We start from the raw sequence: 21,963 nt of genomic DNA on the forward strand, positions 1-21,963 counted from the left end.
GACATCAGTAGAGACTGGGGCTGGTGACATGACCCAGAGGTCAGCCCACTCAGCAAAGGCATAATGGCGCACACCTTAGTGACCCCTCTACCAAAAACGCGAGTCAAACAATCTAGGTATTACACATGATTTGCCTCGAAACAGTAACTTTAGCAAGCAAAAAAAAGCATAAATCCCAATTTTACACAATTTCGAAATTCTGTTCTTTTGATTAGAGTTATTGCCCGTGGTAACCATCTCAGTTCCACATAAGTAAAAGGCAGTAAATCAGTTTAGGAGAGGTTCCTACGTTCACTAGGCCGCGGGAAATGACACTCCGTTTTTGCATAAAATCAAACCAAGAATTTTTAGGAGTCCAAAGGGTCCAGATGAATGAGCATGAAGCACATTAAAAAAGTGCAAGCAAAATAGTTAAACAAGAGCCGTTTAGTGCAAATAAAATCGCTAGTCTTCTGCCAACCGGCCTTGCCCCCTTTGCCTTCCTTTACACCTTCCGCTGGTCTGAAGTGAAGGCAGTAGTAGTGGCGTCTCTGTACGAGCATAATTAAGAGAAGCGACTCCACCAAACGGTGTCATGATACCGAAGTCCAAGCAAAAGTGACCTCACAAGGGCAAATAGATTAAAAATATACGGCTGCCCAAAGATAAGACAAAGCTATTGGATCCTCCGGGTTACCCATTGTCGTCTCGTCACCAAGGCACAAGTTGAAGGATGATCAAGTTATTCCAAAATATACGGTCTCCTGAGTTGTGTGATTTTTGTACACGGTGGCAAGTAAACACCCAATACGGTACCTCTCTGATTTGAGGCTGGTTTGCATGACTCTTGGTAGTAGCAACATGCATGGACTGGTGGTGCAACCACCTCTGCGATCTTGGCAATGCGGCATTGCATACACTTAGTAGGCTCAACCTAGGGTCAGCACACACCAAGTATGCTGGAGGAATTGTCGATCTGAAAACAGACCAACACGCTCCTATACTGGCATAACACCACAAGAGGACGCAAAACAAGCCATTGTGGGTGGGTTGGACAGAAAACTGCCCTTATGGACAGTGTTGTCAGATAAGCCAGCACGCGTCACCTCTCAAGCTTCACGTAACTCCATGACACTTCGCCTCAATCACCTATCCTGCTGCCCTGCCAGTTGTCTCACCTCCATCTTTGCACAAATATGTGCTTCATCTCTTGCAGTGTATTTTTTGGGCACATTTCTTTTAAACTGTGTAATCATTTCCTTGTGTTTGTAGATTGTGCGCTTATGACTCGATTCACTCACCCCCATGGTGAATCGGGAGATAAATCCAAAAGGTGTACAAAAAGGTTTGTTGCTTTGTCTTAGTACCTTACCCAACCCGCTAGAGGCTCTTATTTGTGATTTTAAGATCACATATTCCATGGCTACCAGCAAAACAATGGGCAAATACGGGCATTACCTGCATTAGAGCATACCTCACTGCCCTTTCCACACCACTTTGACACTGAGTATTCGCAATGCTGTAGCAACTGTAATCCGAAAAAAAGTCCTCCGTTCCACTCTCAACCGAGAGGATGGTAATTGTAACCTGGTAGCCATTTTCTGCACCACTTCTCTGTCACACGATTCTCTCCTTTCTTTCTGCAGTGGTAAAGCTAACAACTAACGACTCTATTGGAATTTTCAGCCCAAATTTCAGCTGCACTCTCCTTCTGTCAATCTCATCGATGCGGGCGATCGTGGTTCTCAACTCCTGGTTTCCCATTTGTCGCCTTTCACGTTTCTGCATCTTTGGTTTCAATTCTCCCAATCACTGCTTGCAGTACTCATAAATTCGCGTTTGCTTCCTTTCCTCACAGTTGCACTTTTCACATTTTGACAAATAAATTTAATTCTTATCAGTGAACATTTGTGTCGACCTTTACCTATAAAGTGGAGGTCGTAATTCACGCAACTCCTTAAAATCTAGCAAACGAGTGCCCTTTGACTGCGCAAAAGTCTGTCACCCACGTTGAGTCCACTCGTGAAAAAGTTCTTGCACCGCATTGAGCCAATATTTCTGCTCGATGGAGGATCTTAAGTAACCCCCAATTTTCAAATTTTGGGTGGCGCACTATAGCCCAGGAGTCCTAAAAACCCCTGCGGCTGAGCGACTAAGCTAGATTACCCCTCAATCATTTTTCCTCCGAACTTGTTGATGAAGAGATGGGGTCAACGGTTATTGCATAAAGAGAACCACCTTCTCTGTCCCAATAAGCCTACTGAATACGTATTTCACTATTCTGTAAACTTTCTGAGAAATTTCCCTTCTTATCAGCTTAGACCTTAAATACAGGATCTCTAAGTGGACCAAATGCAGATCAATAAAGACGGTCAGATCTGAAACAGAATCAAGGTGTGTGTTTGGTTGCAAAAAAAACGGTACGGCTAGACACTTAACCAGTAAACCTATTATGACTAACGAGGCCACTCACACATTCAGTAATAATGGGGCCTCTGATTGATAAAACCATTGCGGACCTAGCCGTGAGGAGTATTTGTTCTGGTTACAATGGCGACAATTAAATGTGATCAACTTGAGCCTAAACATTCGCCTTTGTTAAATAGAAAAGAATGGACTAAGAGGTACCTTATTATTGTATATTTAGAAGCAAGTGCACAGTTGTAATGAAAGGACGAATGACTTGGATCCATCGAAAAATTATAATTCCTCGTGTCCCAATGGACGTCCATAGTTAAGAGCCTGGCTGCCCACAAACAAGCTATGATGCTCCAACACCTCCTTCTCTTGCAGTTTTCCATCCTGCAATTAAATAAACAACATTAACCATCTTAATCCTTACGTTGCTGGTTTGAACCGAGTAGAAGAGTCAAAAAATACCTTGTTGTCGTCAGCGTGGTAGATGAGGTGCTTTGTCTCTGCTTCGACAGGGTCGTAGTCGGTGGGCATGATCCATTCACCGATCTCCTGGCGGTCTAAGCGCTTGTCACCGTTTCTGTCGCGGTGCTTCAGAAACTGCTCCTTCTCCTTCTGACCCCAGTCGTCCAATGGAGCCTTTGGATCAAACGGTCGGCCGTAGGACTTTGCCAAATCAACTAACGGCGTAGAGGGAATAGGACAATAATAATAAATCCAACTGCAACATCTCGACGTCACAAATGCGTCCCAATTAGCAAGCAACATGAATTCGATGTAATGGGCGTTCCTCCTTTCAAAAGAGCAAACACTGTGAAAGTCAGTCCATACGCTAAAGTCTATCCAGATCATACATATTTTGAGTTGTAATACTGAACTGGTGCTTAAAAAACTGATTTTGCTTCCAATCATTGACATCAAAACACAAAGGAAGATTGAAGAGAATCATTCATGCAAAAGTCAAGGGAAAGCTTCGTTTGTACATCACAGCATACATGCCTGGCATGCAAAAATGAGCATCGTGAATGCTCACCGATTGCTAATCGCAGTCTAACAAAGACATACCAAGATATTCCTCAATCGAGATGTAACCATCGTGATCTGTGTCTACGCTGCCTAGTGTTTCCTGAAGGTAATGGGAACGCATTTATTTTATATTTCAACTCCCCAAGCCGTTTTCATTTAAGGGAAAGGTGTGACACCTTTAGCAACATGTGGTGTCCTTTCAAGCAATTGGTGCTTGGAAAATGCGTGCGCCAATAAATTTATGCATATGGTGTCTTCGTAGGAAACACAACCCGAACTCAGAGCTAAATAAAATGAATTAAAAGGTAGAAAGTAACTTCAATGGCATGGCTTCTTAAGCATTCTAACGATTAGTTCTAAGGTTTTTGAGGAATTGATGGTCTCGAACTGATTCGAGAGGCAACTAGAGTGTAAAAATAGCTCATACCACAAAATATATTGTTTATCGGTGTTATTCGCAATGACACATCACTCTAGTTGATGAAGTGAATCGCCTACCTCAATGACAACGTTTCGCATTCGTGGGTAATCTTGGGGGTGGAGGAATGCCGAGTACTCGTCCAGACTGAGCTTGTTGTCAAAGTTCATGTCGGCAGCATTCCAACGGCGTTCGTCATCGCGCTTCATCTTAATGTACTGCGCCTGGCGCTCGGGATCAGAGGAAATTTCTGTGAAGAGAGCCGTACGGTTAGATCGCATGCTGTCTATCGCGATTAGTTAACTCATTGCATAAAATACGTGATTTCATACTGAATACCAAAAAACTACGTTCTTTCATGATTATAATAGTTTAATTGTAACAGAATCCCTTCTACTTGACTTATTTAATATTTTACTGATTTCCAGAACCTAAGACCTCAATCGCCTTTCCGGAGGTAAAGTGAATCAGTGTCTTACCCTATATCATTTATTTATCCACATTTACGATACCAAAGCAGCTGTAAGTGCACTGGCTAACAAATGACAGCATCGATCCTATTAGAGCACAAGAAATAGAGTCAAATTAATCACTAGAATTTAAAAATACGCTTTTAATTATGGCCTCAGGTGAGACATAACACATTATCCGACAGCCAATCTTGTTCAGTGAATTTTAACCCAATAGATACAACGTGGCCATGTCCAGCACGGTTGACCTATTTATGGCCAATGCGCAAGTAGGGGACAGGAAGCCGACTAGCACGCACAAATTCGTGGGGACCTGGGGCAACCAATCAGCCAGCAGTGTGCATCTGGAATGACGCGGACCCATGCCACGTTGGCATATTCTGATTAGGAATTGCTGGCATACATTGCATCTTAAAATTTATGGTACTAAGGTGTAGGCACATGTAATTTTCTAGCACAAGACACAGAAGTTTGGTCATATTTTGAAACTGATTTATGGCTAAAGTGTCATTCTGATAATGGTGAAATGATATCCCTTTCGTAAATGAGTGGCGGAGAACTAGTGCTTCATACACCCCTGGATATTTAATGTTATGAAACATTTTAAAAGGGTTCCCGAGACAGATGTTCATGTTTGGATAAGAGCCATATACTTAAGAATAAAACAAAACACATGAAGAAACACGAAGTACAGGAACTCTAGGCCTACATTCCTGACTGAACTGCAGATAACTCCCAAAAATCGAGTAAAATATCAATTCCAAAACGCAAGGATGGATTGAAGGAATAAGCATACATAAATTGTACACTAAGAGAAGATTTCGGTCAATTCAAAATAAAAAAATTGTGCATCAGCACAAAAATCTATGTGGGTTGATATGGTGGAAACGATTAGCGGTGAAGTTGATAGTCTAAATGGCTCATATGCTGAGGTTTTTGATAGGTCAAACAACATAGATGCTCGCTAACAAGAGATGCTTGCATGAATTTAAAGGCCCTAATTTGGCTAGCATTCAACAGTCAGCCCAGAGGTAAAATAAATAAATGCGATTAAGTGAACTGCAGATGAAACCAATTATTACTTATGAGTGATCCCTAAGGGCAAGACGGTAAGGGACTGTGGACTTAAGTTTAGTTATGAAAAATTTTTGGCACAGACCCTAGGTATAAAAGAAACAAGATGAAGTTAATACTACCCGCTTCCAAACAGAATTAATAATACATACCGTCTTCGACACCATAAGTTCTCTCTAAATAATCCCTCCAAGCCAGTGGCTCGTTTTTGTTCGCGTTAAGATTCTTCCAATGCCGATTAGCATCAGCCCGAAGAGCGGTTTTAGACACGAAAGATATCCACCGCTTTAACTCGGTTTCAGCAATAGCATTGTCACCATCCTGATCAATTTTCTTAAAGATTTGACTGAATTTCACAATCAAAACACAATTAAGGCACTTGCGTAAGGCGTTCCTGTGATTCCTTATCAGTAAGCTTGTCGAATTCAGCCGCCAACTCTTTGCCAAGGAATGCTTCGTGATCAAACTGAAGGTTGTGTAACTCAGGATTATCTTCGTTATGGTCGTGTTCACTTAACTCCTACGTGAAGTTGCAATAAAGTTTTAATTAACATACCCTTCGTTCAGGATGAGGCTTGGCTTGCGCAAAGAGGAGGGGAATCAGCAGCGTCAGAATCAGGCACTTCATGACGTCGAACTAAGGTGTCGACAAGGCCAAGCTGATTTATATTGCGCACTATGCAGGTGCAACCAATACCTAACAAGTGTCGATAAACATAAACAAAACATAACCTTTGATTTTGAGCTTGTCAATAACGTTACCGTAATTTTATGATTTTAGTGACTAACTATATGTTAGCATTTGCGGCTGTAAAAAACCAGGCACTTGATCTCGTATTATCAGTGTTAACTGATATAATGTTTTTTTGCGTTTTGCACGCATCCACCTTATATTACTACAAAAAAAGGTTATGATTTGTGACTTTGCGATTATGCATTATTCATACGATTGGCATATACACCAGCACTATGGCTATTAATGGCTCTATATCAATAAATTTCATTTGTCTGATTGCATTACACCTTACTCTATTATATCCCACATCGTAATATATGATTGGCACATTGATCACCATTCAGAATCATCGTATTTCGCTTTTGCGACTTTGGCTTTAGCAAATTAGTAATTTAGTTAATGGTCTAATGCAAAAAGTGGAAGCTACCCGTATTTGAAGTGTAGTAAACATAAATTGCATAACGTCGGTCTCTCATCACCAACACAGCGAATCGTATGAACAGGAAGTTTCATAGTTACATTATTTGCGAACGATAAAAGTTTTTGCATACTTAGCCAATAATAACTCTTGGCATCATCAAATCTACTTTAACCACGGTCAGAGTTAAATGCTCTTCGATGCCCGCGTTACTCATCTACACCAAATGTTTGTTCAGTTAGATTAAAATTCCGCGATTGCTGTAAGAATTTATTGCGTTTTACTTGGGGGTGTTTGCTATGCATTATCGATGTTATTCATATGGGTCGATTTTGCATAAGATTTGACCTTTGATATCACTTCCGCTTCCATTGTTACAGACTTAATTACGTAATTAGGACTTTTCGGAAACTATGGTGGTCGAGTTATATTTGAAGACGTTTCGATAAATGTATGGAGAGGTTGGGAGGCTATTTGCTTTGGGAGACACAAATATGGCTCCATGCCAACAGTACGGCAGTAGGACTTCTGTACGCTCGCAAAAATCATGAAATTAAGTTTGTATTAAATCTAAATGTCACCTTGCCACATCGTCAATTCCCATTTTTCCTCATGATCATACCCGCAGCACCCTGAAAATTCCCTGAAGACGAAGGAGGACATAATACTCAAGCAGGATATGTATCGTCGACCTACAGATGTGATTGAGGCTACTGGTATGACCCACAGGCCAGGCCGCCCGGCAGAGAAACAATGGAGGAACCCCTAGGTGGCTCTTTTACCAAAACTGAGAGTTAGCCAAACAATTGCCAACTTCAACCGCTAAAATGGCATCTAACACAGGACCGAGGATGGTATGAGTAGCTCCTATAAACCTCAAAACACTGAAGATTTTAACAATAGCTCCGATTGCAAACTGCGTTGTAAGATTTCCCTTATCAACACCGTTGAGATCTAGACGATGATCTTCATTGAACACATTTTGAGTAAAAGCAGCTTTTCGTAAAAACATTTGTCTAAAGTAAATTCCTACATAAAGTCTACAGTAAAATATGTTTACTGGATTACTTCTTTTATTCACTTATCTCTTCATGCTCTTCCGTAGGTTGATCTTAAAAAATTCGCTTGTTAAATTTGTGCTCAACTTTTTGCAAAATGTTAAACTATCAAATTTATCATTGAAGCGGATATTTAATATCTCGATTCGCCAATATTTTGTATTGCTGCACTGCCAGAAATTATATGTATCTTGGGACAGAAGTAGCGGGCAAGTGAGTGAACATTACCCTCTGCTGCGACCAGCCAGTGAATTCGGGATCACTGGTATTCATGGGTGAAATTGTCTACGTGGTTAGATATGCAATTAAAGGGAATATTTTTAAAGAGGAATGGGTGCGTTAGAAGGGCACACTTGGTTTCTCCATGATAAAATCACACAAATAAGACAAGAACATTGTTTTGTGCTATAAAATAAGCAACATTCATGTCACTTAATGACAAATGCATTCCGAAAATAAATAACAAGTATTTTCCTATCTAGCGTGGCTCGTTTCGATCGGCCTTCTTCAAGAATGTTCTAAATGTTTTCTGAATATTATACTTAGAAATCCTCCATGTCATAAGTCTCGTACTTTTCGAGGTTCGCAGCCATTAATTAGCAATGAAGCCTGCTTTGCACATGAAAAACCTGGGATTCTAATAACTTAGACACATTAACCTAGGGATTCTAAATTGATTCACTAGTTGACTCTGGTTTTGATACTTCTCTGACGGAGTGATGCCTCACTACAAATTCAGGGCATTACTACTGTGCGCGTGAAGGCGTGTTGCACTTCAGGCAGATCTGCTGTGCTAGGAAACGTGAAATGTGCCCAAACCTAGCGCACTTCTACTGCATTTAAACAGTGTAGGACTTTCTCTAGACTAAGTACTTTGTTTTGTATTTAAACGCTTAAGTAAACTGCTAAATTTTCTTAGCGTTAAACTTCGTTTGCCATCCATTCCTAGTCATGCATAGCGCGACAGAGATCGCTTTCAGTGGATACTATTCTGACTCGTTTGTCCCGTTCGCTGCCTTTTTCAATGAAATTAAATTGGGGTAAAATTCCGACTTCTCGTGCCAACGGTTGGATGAAGAAGCACTGGTAGAGGAAGAGCAAGGATAATGTACGGTCGATTTATTTTAAGTTCGTGGCTGTATTTAGTAAAGGGAAAAGCGCAATAAAAGCTGTGCTGCAACCACGACTGAATGAATGTTTTTAGAATACACTTTGTCTATGATTTTACTGCTTGACAATCCACAACTACAGCTCGAAGCTGCAGCAAAATTCAACACTCCACTTTTTACCTAATTTACAGTTCGTGTCCAAATTCTCTTTATTCAGTCCTTGCAATCACCAACGAAGGGACAATGTTACATTTTCTTTTCCCCACAAATCGAATAATAAGTGAAATGGAAATGAAAAATACAACACTTTGAACGTAGACTACACCGTTGTCAAAATATATTGCCATATATCGACCTGAGCACACTATCCAACCGCGTCAATAAAACTGATTTGACGAAATATTTGCAAGGCGGAAGAAAGTAAACTCCTACATACATCTGTATGTATCAGTTAACAAACTTGTAAATAATGCAAATTTAGTGATTTCACATTGTTGGACCAGTCATGGGGAGTAGTGGTTTTTACGGATGAGGAGAGAGTAGATAATCGAGAGTTTACGATGTGGGCAAATCACGTAGGCATGATGGCTACTTCAACCAGCAGTCCATGGTGTCGCGTAAAAACTATACAAAGTCTTACAGTTATTGAATAAGGCGGTCTACGGACTGCCATACAAGAAAGTTGTGTGAAAAAATTGCCAAGGCGAATAACAGAATAGGAAGCTATTAAAAGGTGGTAGCGAAAAGTTATTTGCGTTTTCCAGAATCTTGTGGTGGCTTAAGCCACGTGTATCGCTTGCCACGCAAGCAGTCCCCTCGGGCGCACCAATTGGGGTAGTCCACGTTGGGCAATGTAGACACGTCGGAAGCACACGTGGCGCTCGAGGCAAGGAAGGCGAGAGATAAGATAAGGAGGAGATGGTGAGACGCCACTAAGCAGCAGGATTACGGTTTTTGGAGTTAATTGATCAACCCTGAGCCAGTGTTTGGTTCCAATTTCTCCGAATGGTTGGTAATTGAGAAGCCCAGGAAGACTTAAGTCGCAGAGATACCTGCCTCTATATGATAACAAAGCGGTATCTAAGCTAAGCGCTTCTCCTTTGCCTGTAAGTAAATCAGCTTTCTAGCACTAGTTTTAGTGGTGGACTATTAGGAATGTCAATCCTCATATTCTTAAATCAAGCTAAAACTGAAAATTAAGTTTGTAAAGTGATGACTGCAGCCCCGAAATTACCCTGTTAAGTGAAACAGCTGCCAAAGTATATGGGTCGTGGGAAATGTAGTCTCATTTCAAAATGACAAAACTTTAGCTATCTTCTGCTTGGCTGAACTTCAAATCTTTAATGAAGTAGTGATTATGAAAAAACCGTTCCTCTGTTGCACTACTTACAGCCCGGCGTACATCATACTAACTGTCAAGCGAGGTGTGGACGGGTCTCTGGAATTTCATAGAAGCAGGTAACTTTACATGCTTGAGTAACAGTAATTTCTTCCATGTCTTTGTCCCATTCCAAAGGAAGTTAGGCTCAGTAAGAATAAGAAATTGTTTCTTGATCTGAAAGAGCATATATTTTTGGGATTCACTTCTCCGAGTCACACGGTATCCCTTAAGCAGCATCATTATTTTTCTAGGCAAAGCATTAATAAACAACATAAGTATCATATGGTATCATTAAAATACTCTAAAGAAATATTTTTAAAAATTTTAGGGGATATAATTCGGATTAGGTGACACAAAATCAAAAGACCTTAAAGGGTTTGACATTGAGCTTTGCATTTAGACTGAGTTCAGGTTCTGTACGTCTTTTACGAAAATACATCCTACTTGTAAACAAATGCACTGATAGTTGATGTTGTCAACAATCGACATTGGAATTGCAAAGATGCTGCCTAACAAAGAACTGTGAATATAATTAAAATGCGGAAATTAGGACACAAATAAATGCTCGTAAGAAGCGTGAATTGAAGAAAATGGAGGCTAGCATGTCAAAGATTAATGGGTTTAGGCAAGGCGAATTCCGAAGATGTCTACCCACATAGAGGGACATTTTAGTCCACTACCGTTTGCTGCCAGTAGAAGTCGAGCCTACTGCCATCGAGGTGATAAAATAGGGTACTTCCGAAATTCTCGGTGGCGGAAGCTTATACACGATGGTAACACAAATATGGTCACTTCATTTAAAGCCGTTCGGATGTTTAACACCCAAAATGGATGGGAAATGCGAGGCTCAGTGTTTCCCACCACCCATTTCTTCATTTTGATTCCGTACTGTATCCAACAACGTATGTTGATTTGAAGTGCACTTTCCGTACGCATTCTTGTCTCTACTTCCGTAAGTGAAGAGTTTTTTGCGGTGTGTGAATGTAATATTTTGGCACGGATCTCTTTTAGTTTTAAAAAAAGGACGACCAACAGTTAGAACCCCGCCTTTTGACACCCTTCGCTAGCATTCAATAACCTGTTTAAATGATCCACGACCTAATTCTTGGGTTATTATGGGCGTAAAACCTGGCTTTACTCGGTCTTAGAACATTCGCCTTCCCAGTAAATATGCTAACTCACAGAGGCTGACGTTCTCCGGGTCTGATATTTTAGTTATTTTATGTCTTGTCATTGATAACGCTTATAAGTAATAAAACGCTCCCCACCATTCACTTTTATTTGAAAATTTGTTTACCTTAACGGACCAATTACGATTAACGCATATCACCTCATTTTGGTTAACTGTTGTGTAGAAGAAGGATCGAAGGTTAATGAAAGTAGAACCCGAACGGCACCGATGGGATCAGAATCCGGACTTAAATCGAGATAGTCTTATGTCTGTAGTGCTCCCGAAACCTCGATTTTATCTTGTGTGATAATGTGGTCCTAGACTCAGACCTTCATTCAAATATGGCTTTAGAGTTGCTTGAAGTAATCAAACCCGTCCTAATATCATCTTCAGCTTTACACACTTTGAAGATAAACTGGGACAAATATTCAAACCAAAGCGAATCATCTCAATATAATTTTAATTCGGTTAACCAGTCCGTCAGACTTCAATGACGGAACCCATTTACATTCGTGATGTGTCTATAGCAAATTTTTACTAATAAAAACAAGTAGCTGAAGTAATGAGTATTGCGCAGAGGCGCCGATAGGAGGAAAACTGGGGAACGAAAGAAAGGGCACGCCAATTTAAAGGAAAAATAAGAAGGGTGGAAACGCAGTTGTGGACGCAGCTATTGCCTCTGCGGATCGGGAAAATGACCCGGGTGCGTGAGTGGACAATCGTGTGTGCATGTGCGTGTATTTGCGGTTATTTACAATACGGATTAGCATGCATAAGATGACCAAATGCAGTCTGCCAAAAACTGGGGTGGGAGAACAAATGCATGAGGGGATGTGTGCGCACAGGCAAACAGGCTACGTCTTCGACCTTGTCTGGGCAGGCGTCGAGGGGGGAGGGGGGGCGGCGCCCTTTTTGCTCCGCGGGCCAGCCAGCGGTGTTGCTGGTGGTGCGCTAATGGCAGGGGGCGTTGGCGTTATCGTTGAGGAAGTAGTCGAGGCGGTGATAGCGGATGTGGTGGGATGCGCATTCGCGTGGCTCTCGGTTGTTGACTCTGCACCGCTGTGGCTTTTCTGAGCCGCTGTTGAGGTAAGCTTGACAAATAGAGGTAAATATGCTCTTTTCACCGGATCGCTGCCAAGAACACTATTTATCTGACTCATACACACTAGTGCACCGCACCGTAGAGGGCAGAAAGGAAAATGGTTGAGAAAATATTCGCTTTCAACCTGTTCAACTATTCAGATAACTCGAGTACGCGTGAAAGTGTCGAACGTTAAATCAAACGGAACAATTGGTCGGAAAATGAAACACATCGAACGACAAATAAATCATGCAATAACAATTAGCAACCTTCAATTTTATATAAATGGTTAGTCCTCCTAATCAGAGGGTTCCATCAACTTTAACTGACAAAGAAGTCGTAAAAAGAAGTAATTTTAAGAAGGATAGCATGAGATGAGGGGGTGAGCAAGCAAAGCGCAGTAAGGCGTGCGTGCAAACAATTCTACTTGGTTCTACCCATTAAAATGGAAGGTAAACACTGAATCCCAGTTGCTACCCCCTTGGACTCGAAATGAGAAAGGCAAACACATAGAGTAAGAGGCTAGCAATTGCAGTGCACACCCTAGCTTCTCCGTTCTTACCTTGCAATTACATTTTGTAACTCGTCAGCAGTGTGATCGCTGAAAGAATTGAGAAATCGGAAGGGTGTATGCTAATCCTACGATTGAAACTGTTGTCAGTAGACCACCAATCGTTTTCCGTGTTGCAATACTCTTCTACGTTCAACTTTTGACATATGGACTAAATCTTTAAATTCATTAAACTTTGTGGCTGCTGTTTTAGTGGAAATTTAATCACCTAACTTTACTGAGACTCAAGTTATGATAATAAATAGGTGGTTTCCCACTTCAGTAGAGTACAAAACTAGATGTCTGCACTTATTTGAGTATTTAAAGTGGCAAATAGATTAGGCAAATGCCTACACTTTCTACTCGCGTATCTCTTTGATGAGTTAAATAAAATCAGAGCGTTTGGTGTTATTTATGATTCACTTTTTAGAGGCCGCTAGCAGAGGCAAGCTTGGGATGCTTCCACCGATGCCTTTCCTGTAAACATCGAATAGACGATTCGATTAATCAAGCACACTATCCCAATAATGAAGTGAAGGAGCAAGGTAAAATCATATGCAAGCCCAAAATTGCAATATTTTGAGAGCTGGGATGATTGGCTTCAGTCACTTTCACCGAATGATAGGTCATTGGCACATTTAAAAAGAAGCACAGTTTATTGAAATTAAGTAAGTGCACTTATGCAATAGGCACGAGGTGGAACAAGATGAATAACAGTTAAGGTTAGTGTAAGCTTACAATTGCAGAGGTAGGAAGATGCGGTTGGTTTTCCACAGCTGACTGCATCGTTACTGCTGGAAGGGACTTCTCGACGTCGGTGCCACCGTTAATCGGTGGAGATCCACTCTCACCGTCGATAGAGTCGGTGGCAGATGCCGAGGGAAGGGTGCGAGCGGCTGCCGCAGCCGCTGCCTCCATTGCGAGGACGCGAGGTGCGGGTCCGAGGGCGGCAGCGGCGAGGGGGGCAGTGGCGCGGTATCGCTGCACTAGGTTCTCCAGCTCACGCGCCAGAATAAGGCGAGCATTAGTGGCTGAGGATGGGATCTGCAAGATCAGCGCCAACTGATTCGCATCTACCTCTGTGTGTAGACCCAATAGGCCTCCGTGCACTCCCGACCCGTTCAGGTGGCTTGCATACTCTCGTAGGCCTATCTGGTCCAACCACGCCTGCACTCGCTCACAGGTCCACACTAACAAATCTGAAGTAAAAAGGTAGAGCATTAGATTTCATTTGCTTAACGTCTATGGTTGCAAATTGGGAATTTCGTGGGTAATAATAATGCTGGTTTTCCTATTAAACAAAAGCACTAAAATGATTTTGAATTTAAACAGAGGAGTTTGCGGTGGCTGTAACACGAATGATACGGACCATGACGCAATAGATACTGTGGCATTGCGCAACTCTTATTACTCCTAAAAGTAACACCCGTCCCCTTTAAATAACTTCCCTGCTTTTGACAATTAAAAATAGTACCATTGTCAGTCAGTTAAGGTGTTGCCTTCAAGCAAATAATCATAAGGTGTTGCAAATTGTACCATTTGAGTTACTTCAATACTGCTTGTTGCTTCACCATGGCTCTTTACAACTACCAAGAGAAACAAGTGGCGATGAAACTTAACCGCTTTACCGCGATGTGAATCGCTAAATCGTACAAAGCAATAATTTATAAAGCGGCTGTTTTACAACTACCCTATTGTAAGCTCAAACCAGTTTTTGTTCACGTATGAATTCGTACAATCAAAATCATGCGAAATGTGGCATTTTCCGCCGAAATCCCATCGGGCAAAAACCCCATTAATATTTTGCGATATCGTATATGGTAAGCTTAGGTGTATTATAAATACAATGCACCCCTTTCTTCATGAATTAAAACTCCAAGAGAACTCACTGGCCTCTTGTAGGTAATACCATGTAAAAAGATTTAACGCCTTGAGAGCACTTACTGGAAGTTAATTGACAGCTGTGGTAAATGAAATTGCCTTAGCTACTTTTTGTGCTTTAATAACCCATTGGAGAATACTTGAGAATGGAAAGGGAAAGAGAAATGCACCGATGCTTTCGCGATGGAGGCACTCCCTCTGGCGCCGCTCAAGCTCGCTTCGATCGTAGTTGAGACGTTTGAGGCACACAATGCCATAGAGAAGGCTGGTGCGGTGCATCGCGTCCACCATCTTGAGGTGAGTCCGTAAATCGCGTTTGGTCAGGTGATCGAGCATCCGTGCGTCCACCAGGCACTCCATGAAGGCCGGTCGGTACTGCGCCAAGCCAAGACCCGGCAGCCACACGTTCCCAATCCACTCGTGATCCATATCTCCAAACGCCAATCGGCTATCCAACACGCAAGCACAAATGTGAATACAATCTACCAAGTCCCGCTGATGCCCAAATGTAACTGCCGAAAGACGGCTGTAGGTCTTAGAGATTGCAACTCAATGTCATTAGGCGTACCATCCTTTTTAGTCACAATCCACGTCACAAAGCTGGGAGTAAAGTCTAAAGGAGATTTACCTTACTCTTTGCAGTTTTTAAGCTCGTTCTGTTCCACAGAATGATGGAGGACTATGAAGCATGCTTCTGATTTGGACCCATTTACAACTCAAAAGTGATAAAAAATAGGTGTATGATTTTGTAAAGGCATTAGAACAAATCAAACCGTTTCAAAAGTAGGATAATATATTATATCATATTATTTTGTGGGACAGATTTAATAAGAAAATCTATGTGCTTTAATTGTGAGCGTTTTCCCAACCAAATCTCCTGCCGCTTTGGATCTAAAACTCGGTAAACACTGTCCGATTTTATAGTGACAGACAATCGGAAGTGTTTAAAGTTCTAAGCGAACTAATACTTCGCTTTTACAGTACCAGCGGAATAAAACCCTGAAATCTTTTAAGCCATGTCTCATTGAGTGACCATCCAAGCAACCCAGAGTTCGTTTGGCACAAAACTGAAGAAAGCTATGTCTTGTACAATAGGAGAATAGGCTGACCTCGTGTTAGGCCTCGGTGTCGGAGTGGGCGCGGTTAACGCGACCATTTCCTGAATGGCCAATCGGAGTTTCAGTCTGTGAAGGGGATTACTGATGCCTATTTCCCTCTGGATCTCCTGCTCGGAGAGCGCGGCCATTATCGCGCCGGATTTGACGTTGGCTCGGCATGCAGCGACGTACCACGCCGGCATTCCCACCCATAGCTGAAAACAAAACGGTTTACTTAACGCACATTAGTAGGAGGTGAGGGATGAACTCCACAAGTAAAGTGTATGGCATCGCATCGTTTTTATCCAAGTTGGCAATTGTGTACTGGATACCTAGGAGTAATGTGAAAATGGCGCAACAAACAGCTTTGACAGTAATATTAATAGGTGGGAAGAAGCAAACCTTCACCGTGTTAAATTTAACTCGAGGTGCTGGTGTAAAACAATATCAATGCCTGCTCGTAAATTTTCTGAACTTTTGAAAATACCCAGCTAAAGACGTAATAAGTCCTAAATCATTGCCACTTTTCAGTATCTTTGTTATTCCATTTATTTTGATCAAAAAGTATGAATAACGAATACGTTGGACAAAACATTACCAACACAAAGCCATTCAAAAGCAGTAGCCTTTCTCCTATCAAGCGCTTCTGACCTGCCAGATGATACGGATAAAAGAGAGCACTTTGTTTTTGATAAGTAAAATGATGTAAATTGTCCACTTGATCTTCCGCGCAATCCTCAGCTAATCTATGCTTAATTCTCTTTACGTCGTGCCACTTAGCACTTATTACTTGTGTTTATGAATGACTCCACTTCATTGTATTACTAAAACATTGAAAATGTCAAGTTGTTGAGGCTAAACAGCTTCAAAACGGGAAGGTATTCGGTGGTCACACTTAAGAACCATTTGTATGGACATTGGCTAGATGTAATTTAGTGTGTCAATATGGTGGTATCAACGACTTGCCTTGAAAAGTGCTAGAGGTTTCTGCAACAGTCAGTGAACATCACTTCACAGCTCAAGTTCAAAACAAAAAAGCGCTGAACACAGCCTCGCTCAATTGCAATACGATTCAGTGGCTATTGTAAGCTCCTATGCATAGAAGCATGCATGCATATTGCATAGCACTTGTTTATATTCCTTTTGAAAAGTGTTGAGACAGCATTAGCTACCTTTCCAATGAGCAGTATTAAATTAGCATATTGGGAAGAGGACCCATTTTATCTATTGTGTCGTTTATGTGGCATTATACTCCATCGTTTCGAAGGCTTAAGCAGTGGATGACTATGTGTATACCTGCAGGCACGTAGCATGAATAAGGTGAGCTCAAAAAGCAACTACGTTTGTCACTTTAAAGATTTCGTCCATTTAGGAAAATAAATAAATAGGCCAACATTTACCCAGACCATCTTAAAATACCCATAACTCTGGTATGTAAATTAGGGACCTTCTTTTAAATAATATAAAATGCAAGGAGCTAATACGAGTCATGAAAGCTACCCATCTCTATGACGATTTAAAAGTGCATTGGGGGAAGAGAAAAGGGGAGGGGTGCAAGCCTACCTCAAGCCATGCGACGATGGTAGGTCCATTCCACTGAGCAAAGGGCAAATGGGCCTCCATGGCCTCGTCAAGGAGCTCCTCCTTCTTCTTCCGCCGGCGCTCTTCCAGCGGCTGAGCCGCGGGGAGACCAGTTCCCGGAGCGAAATTATTAGGCTGTCTGGTGTAATGACCCCCAGTGGAGTGAAGCGATGGCGAAATTAGACCGTCAGGGTCTTCGGTATCTGGAAAGAAGATGTAACAAATTCAGCGGTGCTGCTCTTAGTGCTAAAGATTTTCCTATGCACAAACAACAGTACGGATAAGGCAGCTTTGATCGTCGTATCAATCAAGAAAATCCTAATTCGCCTTTAGGGAGCACTAACACACAAGTAAATCCTGAACTCGCGAATGAAAATAAAATATTTCTAGATTTTGAATTGAATATATGATTTTAGACAATTAGTGCAATATTTGAAGGTGATACGGGTGATACGGGAATTTGCAAATTCGAGATGAATTCTTACGATTTTAGCTTCATGTTTTCGCTGTCTGTGCTAGAAGGTGTTTTGAGGGAATTGGTTGTCGTTAGATCCTTATTGCCTGCGTATTCCCAGCTGAATACTGCATGAAAGTGATGTGTATAGTCTCACAATGTCAGTTTTATCCGCACGTGCAGAAAGAATACGCTCTTTGCTTTTGGGTGCTTTTACAAGAGAGCGTTATGCGCGTGTAGTAAGCCACAGCGACCTTGGGTGAAATGAAGCATTCATCTCTCGGGTTAATGAATGTGACTTAGATGAATCCTAGAGGAGACGAAGTATGCTAGTCCAGTGAATAACGCCGCAATTGCGGCCGAAGGATAGCGTTTTTAAGACTACCCAAATCATTTGTAAATTAGATTTTACTCCATAAAATATGTATGTAGTCAAAAACAGTTAGTGCTTTTACTATAGTTTCTCTTCCTAAAGTTGGCAAAGTGGTCGGAAAGAGGCCCTATCTCGGTTTTGCGAATTCTCTTCCAGTGAGTAAACGCCATTATGACAAAAAATGACGCATTTATTGCACAAAATGGTCTCAGGAGCTCCACCAAAAACAAAAGAGGGACTGCAGCGACTGAGTGAGCAAGGGAGCGATGACCTCACGTGCACATCAGAACGTGTGCTGTGTGTGCCAGTACATGACTTGAATCCACGACAGGCCCGGTGATAATGAGGTGCCTTAATTAAAGCTGCCGCACCACCCTCTCGACTTCGCTCACGAAGCAGTGTGCGCCAGCAGTCGCATGCTTGGCACAACCAACACGGATTATATGGCAAAAGACCTTTACGCCTCCAAGTGACACAAAAGTGCGTGATAATAGGCATTTAATGTTTGGGAGTTACATTTACAATCGGAGTTGGACAAAATTAGATCGACCTCCCTACTGTGGACTTGATGTGCACGAAATCCCGAAAGCGATTTCACTGTGTAATGATTTTAACAGCATTCATCACTGTTGGGGAAACAATGATAGTTGACAGAATCTTTCAGCGGTCTTCTGTAGGCGAATTTGGTCTCAGAATGATATAGATAGCTGGTAATTTTACGAAAAGTGCGGCCGCAGAAATTTCGACCGGTCAAACGTTTCATAGACGATTCCTTTCTACATTTAATAGCGGTAATTTTCGTATACTTCCGGTTGAGAATACGGATATCACAGATTCTCAGCCAGATGGCGACTCTAAAATGTAGGAGATGCCACTACTGTGTAAAGAGTCTGCAAGGTTTCTATTTAGTGAGCAGTATGAGATTTTGAAGGCGTTATTTGTGTGCAATGAAAAGGGCATTGCATCGATCATTCAAATAAACATGGTTGAAACCAGTCTGGATCAAGCGTTCTCACTCCCCCGGCTGGCTAATTCTGGTTCCGGTACAATTCCAGAAGAAGTATTTTAGTTTATTGAAAGTGCATGAAGAAGGTGAGTACGATACGCTCAACACATCCTGCATGAGCCCAAAAGTTACACAAATGCTACACATTTGGTTAAACAAATGTAAATTAGTCTACAAAGTAAAAAAGGTAAAACAATTGGTGTCATATCAAAACAAACATTTGGACCCTGATGAAAGACTTCCCTTTGAGATGGAGTTTAGTATTGTGTTTGAAATAGAGTTTTCAGTCTAATCATAAAAATCGCCCCTTTGTCAAAACAATCATATATTTCGGTAGGTAACTTTTTCAATGCTGAAAAAAAATTGATTAGAGGGTTTCTGCTTGACACATGAAAAGTGCGTCGACAAGTGACGCGACACCACCACCGCCGCTATCATTGCCAAGATAGCCGAATCGAATCGCAGCTCGAACCACCCATACCAGACAGGTGGATGAACAGCCAGGACATGCAGTCAACGCAGCGAATAAATTAGGCTCGTGTGGAGGTCAGTGTGCAACCTGTGCTGTGTCTGCACCCTCATTCGGTTGTAAGGACCAAATAAACCCTGCCAAAGATGCGCTTGGTGAGGTAGGCAGCCCCGACAAAATTCAAACAGCAACAGCAAGGTGGTGTTTCAGGATTCCCCGTTTAGTTGGAAAGGTTAAGGCGGAAGAGCGGCCAAACCCCGCATATCGACAATGCATCATGTTATCCGAACAATTGGCACGAAAAAACGAAAGGGAAAAAACGTGTATCCCTAACCCTTTATAATCCACCACGTAAAAATGAAATAAAAAAGTCATGATAAACTAACATTTTGAATTTTTAAACGTAGAGACTGTCACAGTAGACTTTGACCGATTCTGAATTTCGGTGTACCTGATTTTATAAAACACTGACACCCGTCTCATATAAAAAATCATCTACCATGCTAGTAGAACCAGCTGTTTGAGGTCTCATCATCCAATTAGTTGGAAAATAATTAAGGTATTGCGAAAAGACACTGCTTTATGAATATTTTGTTGCGAAATTAACGAGGATGCAGATCCAATTGGGGACAACCTTGGATTCCGATGCATGATCATGCATCTGCGGGCGAGTAGGATGATCTAATATTCATAGCTCTTAATATAACCACCGCACTAGCATCGGAAAGAGCAAAAAAGACGTTTCTTGGTTAACACGTTGCTCTAAATGTGCTAGTTGTAAATGCCTGAGGCTATTACAGGATGGACAAACAGGAGCTCGTACATCTTACTACGTCCGTTTTCCTACGTTATTCGCAAGGAGCAGCTCAAAAACAGCGATATGCACGTAATTTCTTAACCACGAGATAAAATTTTAATTCCATGTATATTTACCGCATGCAAATTTTTCCACAGTCAGTGCATTAACCGATTGAATAAAGGGGTTATACGTGAGGAGCTCCAAGTAAACCATTTTCATTTAAAAGGGCACTGAAGAGATCAGAACATTAGATTACAGGGATACTCACGTAAGCAATATAAATACATTTTCTTAAAAGAATACCGAGCTTCTTTTGCACTTTAGCTAATGATGATCAACGTAGTGGATATTCCCCATACAAAGGTCCACATTATCTCTATTTAAACAACTTGTATTTTCCGTTCCTTCTTCCAAATGTACGCTAGTGATATTCCTTATTCAATTAGCGAATATGGATGCGTAATCCCAGTGCATACCGTAGGGAGTTAGTTTTCCGCCCTGTTGTTGTTGCTGTTGTCTCTGCTGCGCCAACTGATACAGGTGCTGTTGCTGCATCTCCTTGTGTCGAAGAAACTGCAAATGCTGTTGTTGTTGTTGCTGTAGCAGCTGCTTTTGTTGAATCTGGGCCGTAGCCTGTGGGTTGTAGGTGATGCCCAGAGACGGTGAAGTGGATGCGAATCGCTGTTGGTGGTGGATTATAGGGCTTTGTGGCAGCCCAATTTGTGGCTGGTCCTTTCCGCCACGCTTGAAGATCCGGCCCAGAGTGCCAGTGATCGACTTCTTCTTACTCGGCGTAGGTGACGGTGAGAACTGCGAGGCAGCCGCCCCGACGCGCTGGAGCAACATTAGTTTGGCAGCGCCAAGGGTGGCCGCAGCGGTGGTAGTGGTGATGGTGGAGAGGGCGACGGAGGTAGGAAGAAGTTGGTGATGGAAGTGGGTGCCAATCAAAGGCACGTCGCCTTCATGCGGAAAGTGGGTGTTGTATGGTGAGGAGGCGGGCACGAGGCCACCAAGGGCGAGTTGCTTCGGTGCGTTTGCAACTGTGGGGTCAGACTTTGAGGACGCGCTAGAGCCGGGGCTCTCTAACAGCGCTCCAGAAGTGGCCACCGGCACATTTCCCATGGGAGCCCTAAAAGGATGCCTGAACAAAGCTGTATATTGTCAGAAAAGCGAGTTATCCGCCAAGACTCTAAACAATTTAATTTTTTGGAATCAACATGCAGAGAGCTGTACAAAGTTATCAGCCCGGAAAAGGAAGCATCTATAAAAATTATTCAAACCAGATTTAATTAAATCAAATAATTAAAAATTAGGTGCGCAAATCATACTAGAATTGTTTTTTGACTGTTTTATCAGCGAAATTTGTTGGTAATTTATTGGGTACCTGATAGTTTTGACTTTTTCCGTATTTTACAAG

The 21,963-nt window shown here is 41.9% G+C and overlaps 2 protein-coding genes across 2 annotated transcripts in view; both read right to left on the bottom strand. All coding sequences in view use genetic code 11, as the record gives it.

Annotated features, from left to right (window-relative positions):
- Positions 1–2,679: 2,679 nt before the first annotated feature.
- On the bottom strand, positions 2,680–6,010 carry EGR_00297 (Calumenin-B; the record flags this gene model as incomplete). The annotated part of the gene is made up of 7 exons (XM_024489546.1): positions 2,680–2,781; positions 2,860–3,074; positions 3,460–3,520; positions 3,919–4,088; positions 5,535–5,715; positions 5,762–5,902; positions 5,939–6,010. The coding sequence occupies 7 exons, from the start codon at positions 6,008–6,010 to the stop codon at positions 2,680–2,682; spliced, it is 942 nt and encodes a 313-aa protein (XP_024356224.1).
- A 6,099-nt stretch (positions 6,011–12,109) lies between these two features.
- The window catches only part of EGR_00298 (Liprin-alpha-3), a gene marked incomplete at both ends in the record, with an annotated part of 32,468 nt that continues 22,614 nt past the window's right edge, over positions 12,110–21,963 (bottom strand). Inside the window, 6 exons of the mRNA XM_024489547.1 lie at positions 12,110–12,346; positions 13,625–14,085; positions 14,938–15,215; positions 15,877–16,079; positions 17,428–17,648; positions 21,023–21,675. Coding sequence (XP_024356225.1) covers positions 12,110–12,346; positions 13,625–14,085; positions 14,938–15,215; positions 15,877–16,079; positions 17,428–17,648; positions 21,023–21,675 — 2,053 coding nt within the window. The remainder of the gene's footprint in view (positions 12,347–13,624; positions 14,086–14,937; positions 15,216–15,876; positions 16,080–17,427; positions 17,649–21,022; positions 21,676–21,963) is intronic.

This window comes from Echinococcus granulosus, assembly GCF_000524195.1.
Source record: "Echinococcus granulosus chromosome Unknown EG_S00001, whole genome shotgun sequence".
NCBI classification, from domain to species: domain Eukaryota; kingdom Metazoa; phylum Platyhelminthes; class Cestoda; order Cyclophyllidea; family Taeniidae; genus Echinococcus; species Echinococcus granulosus.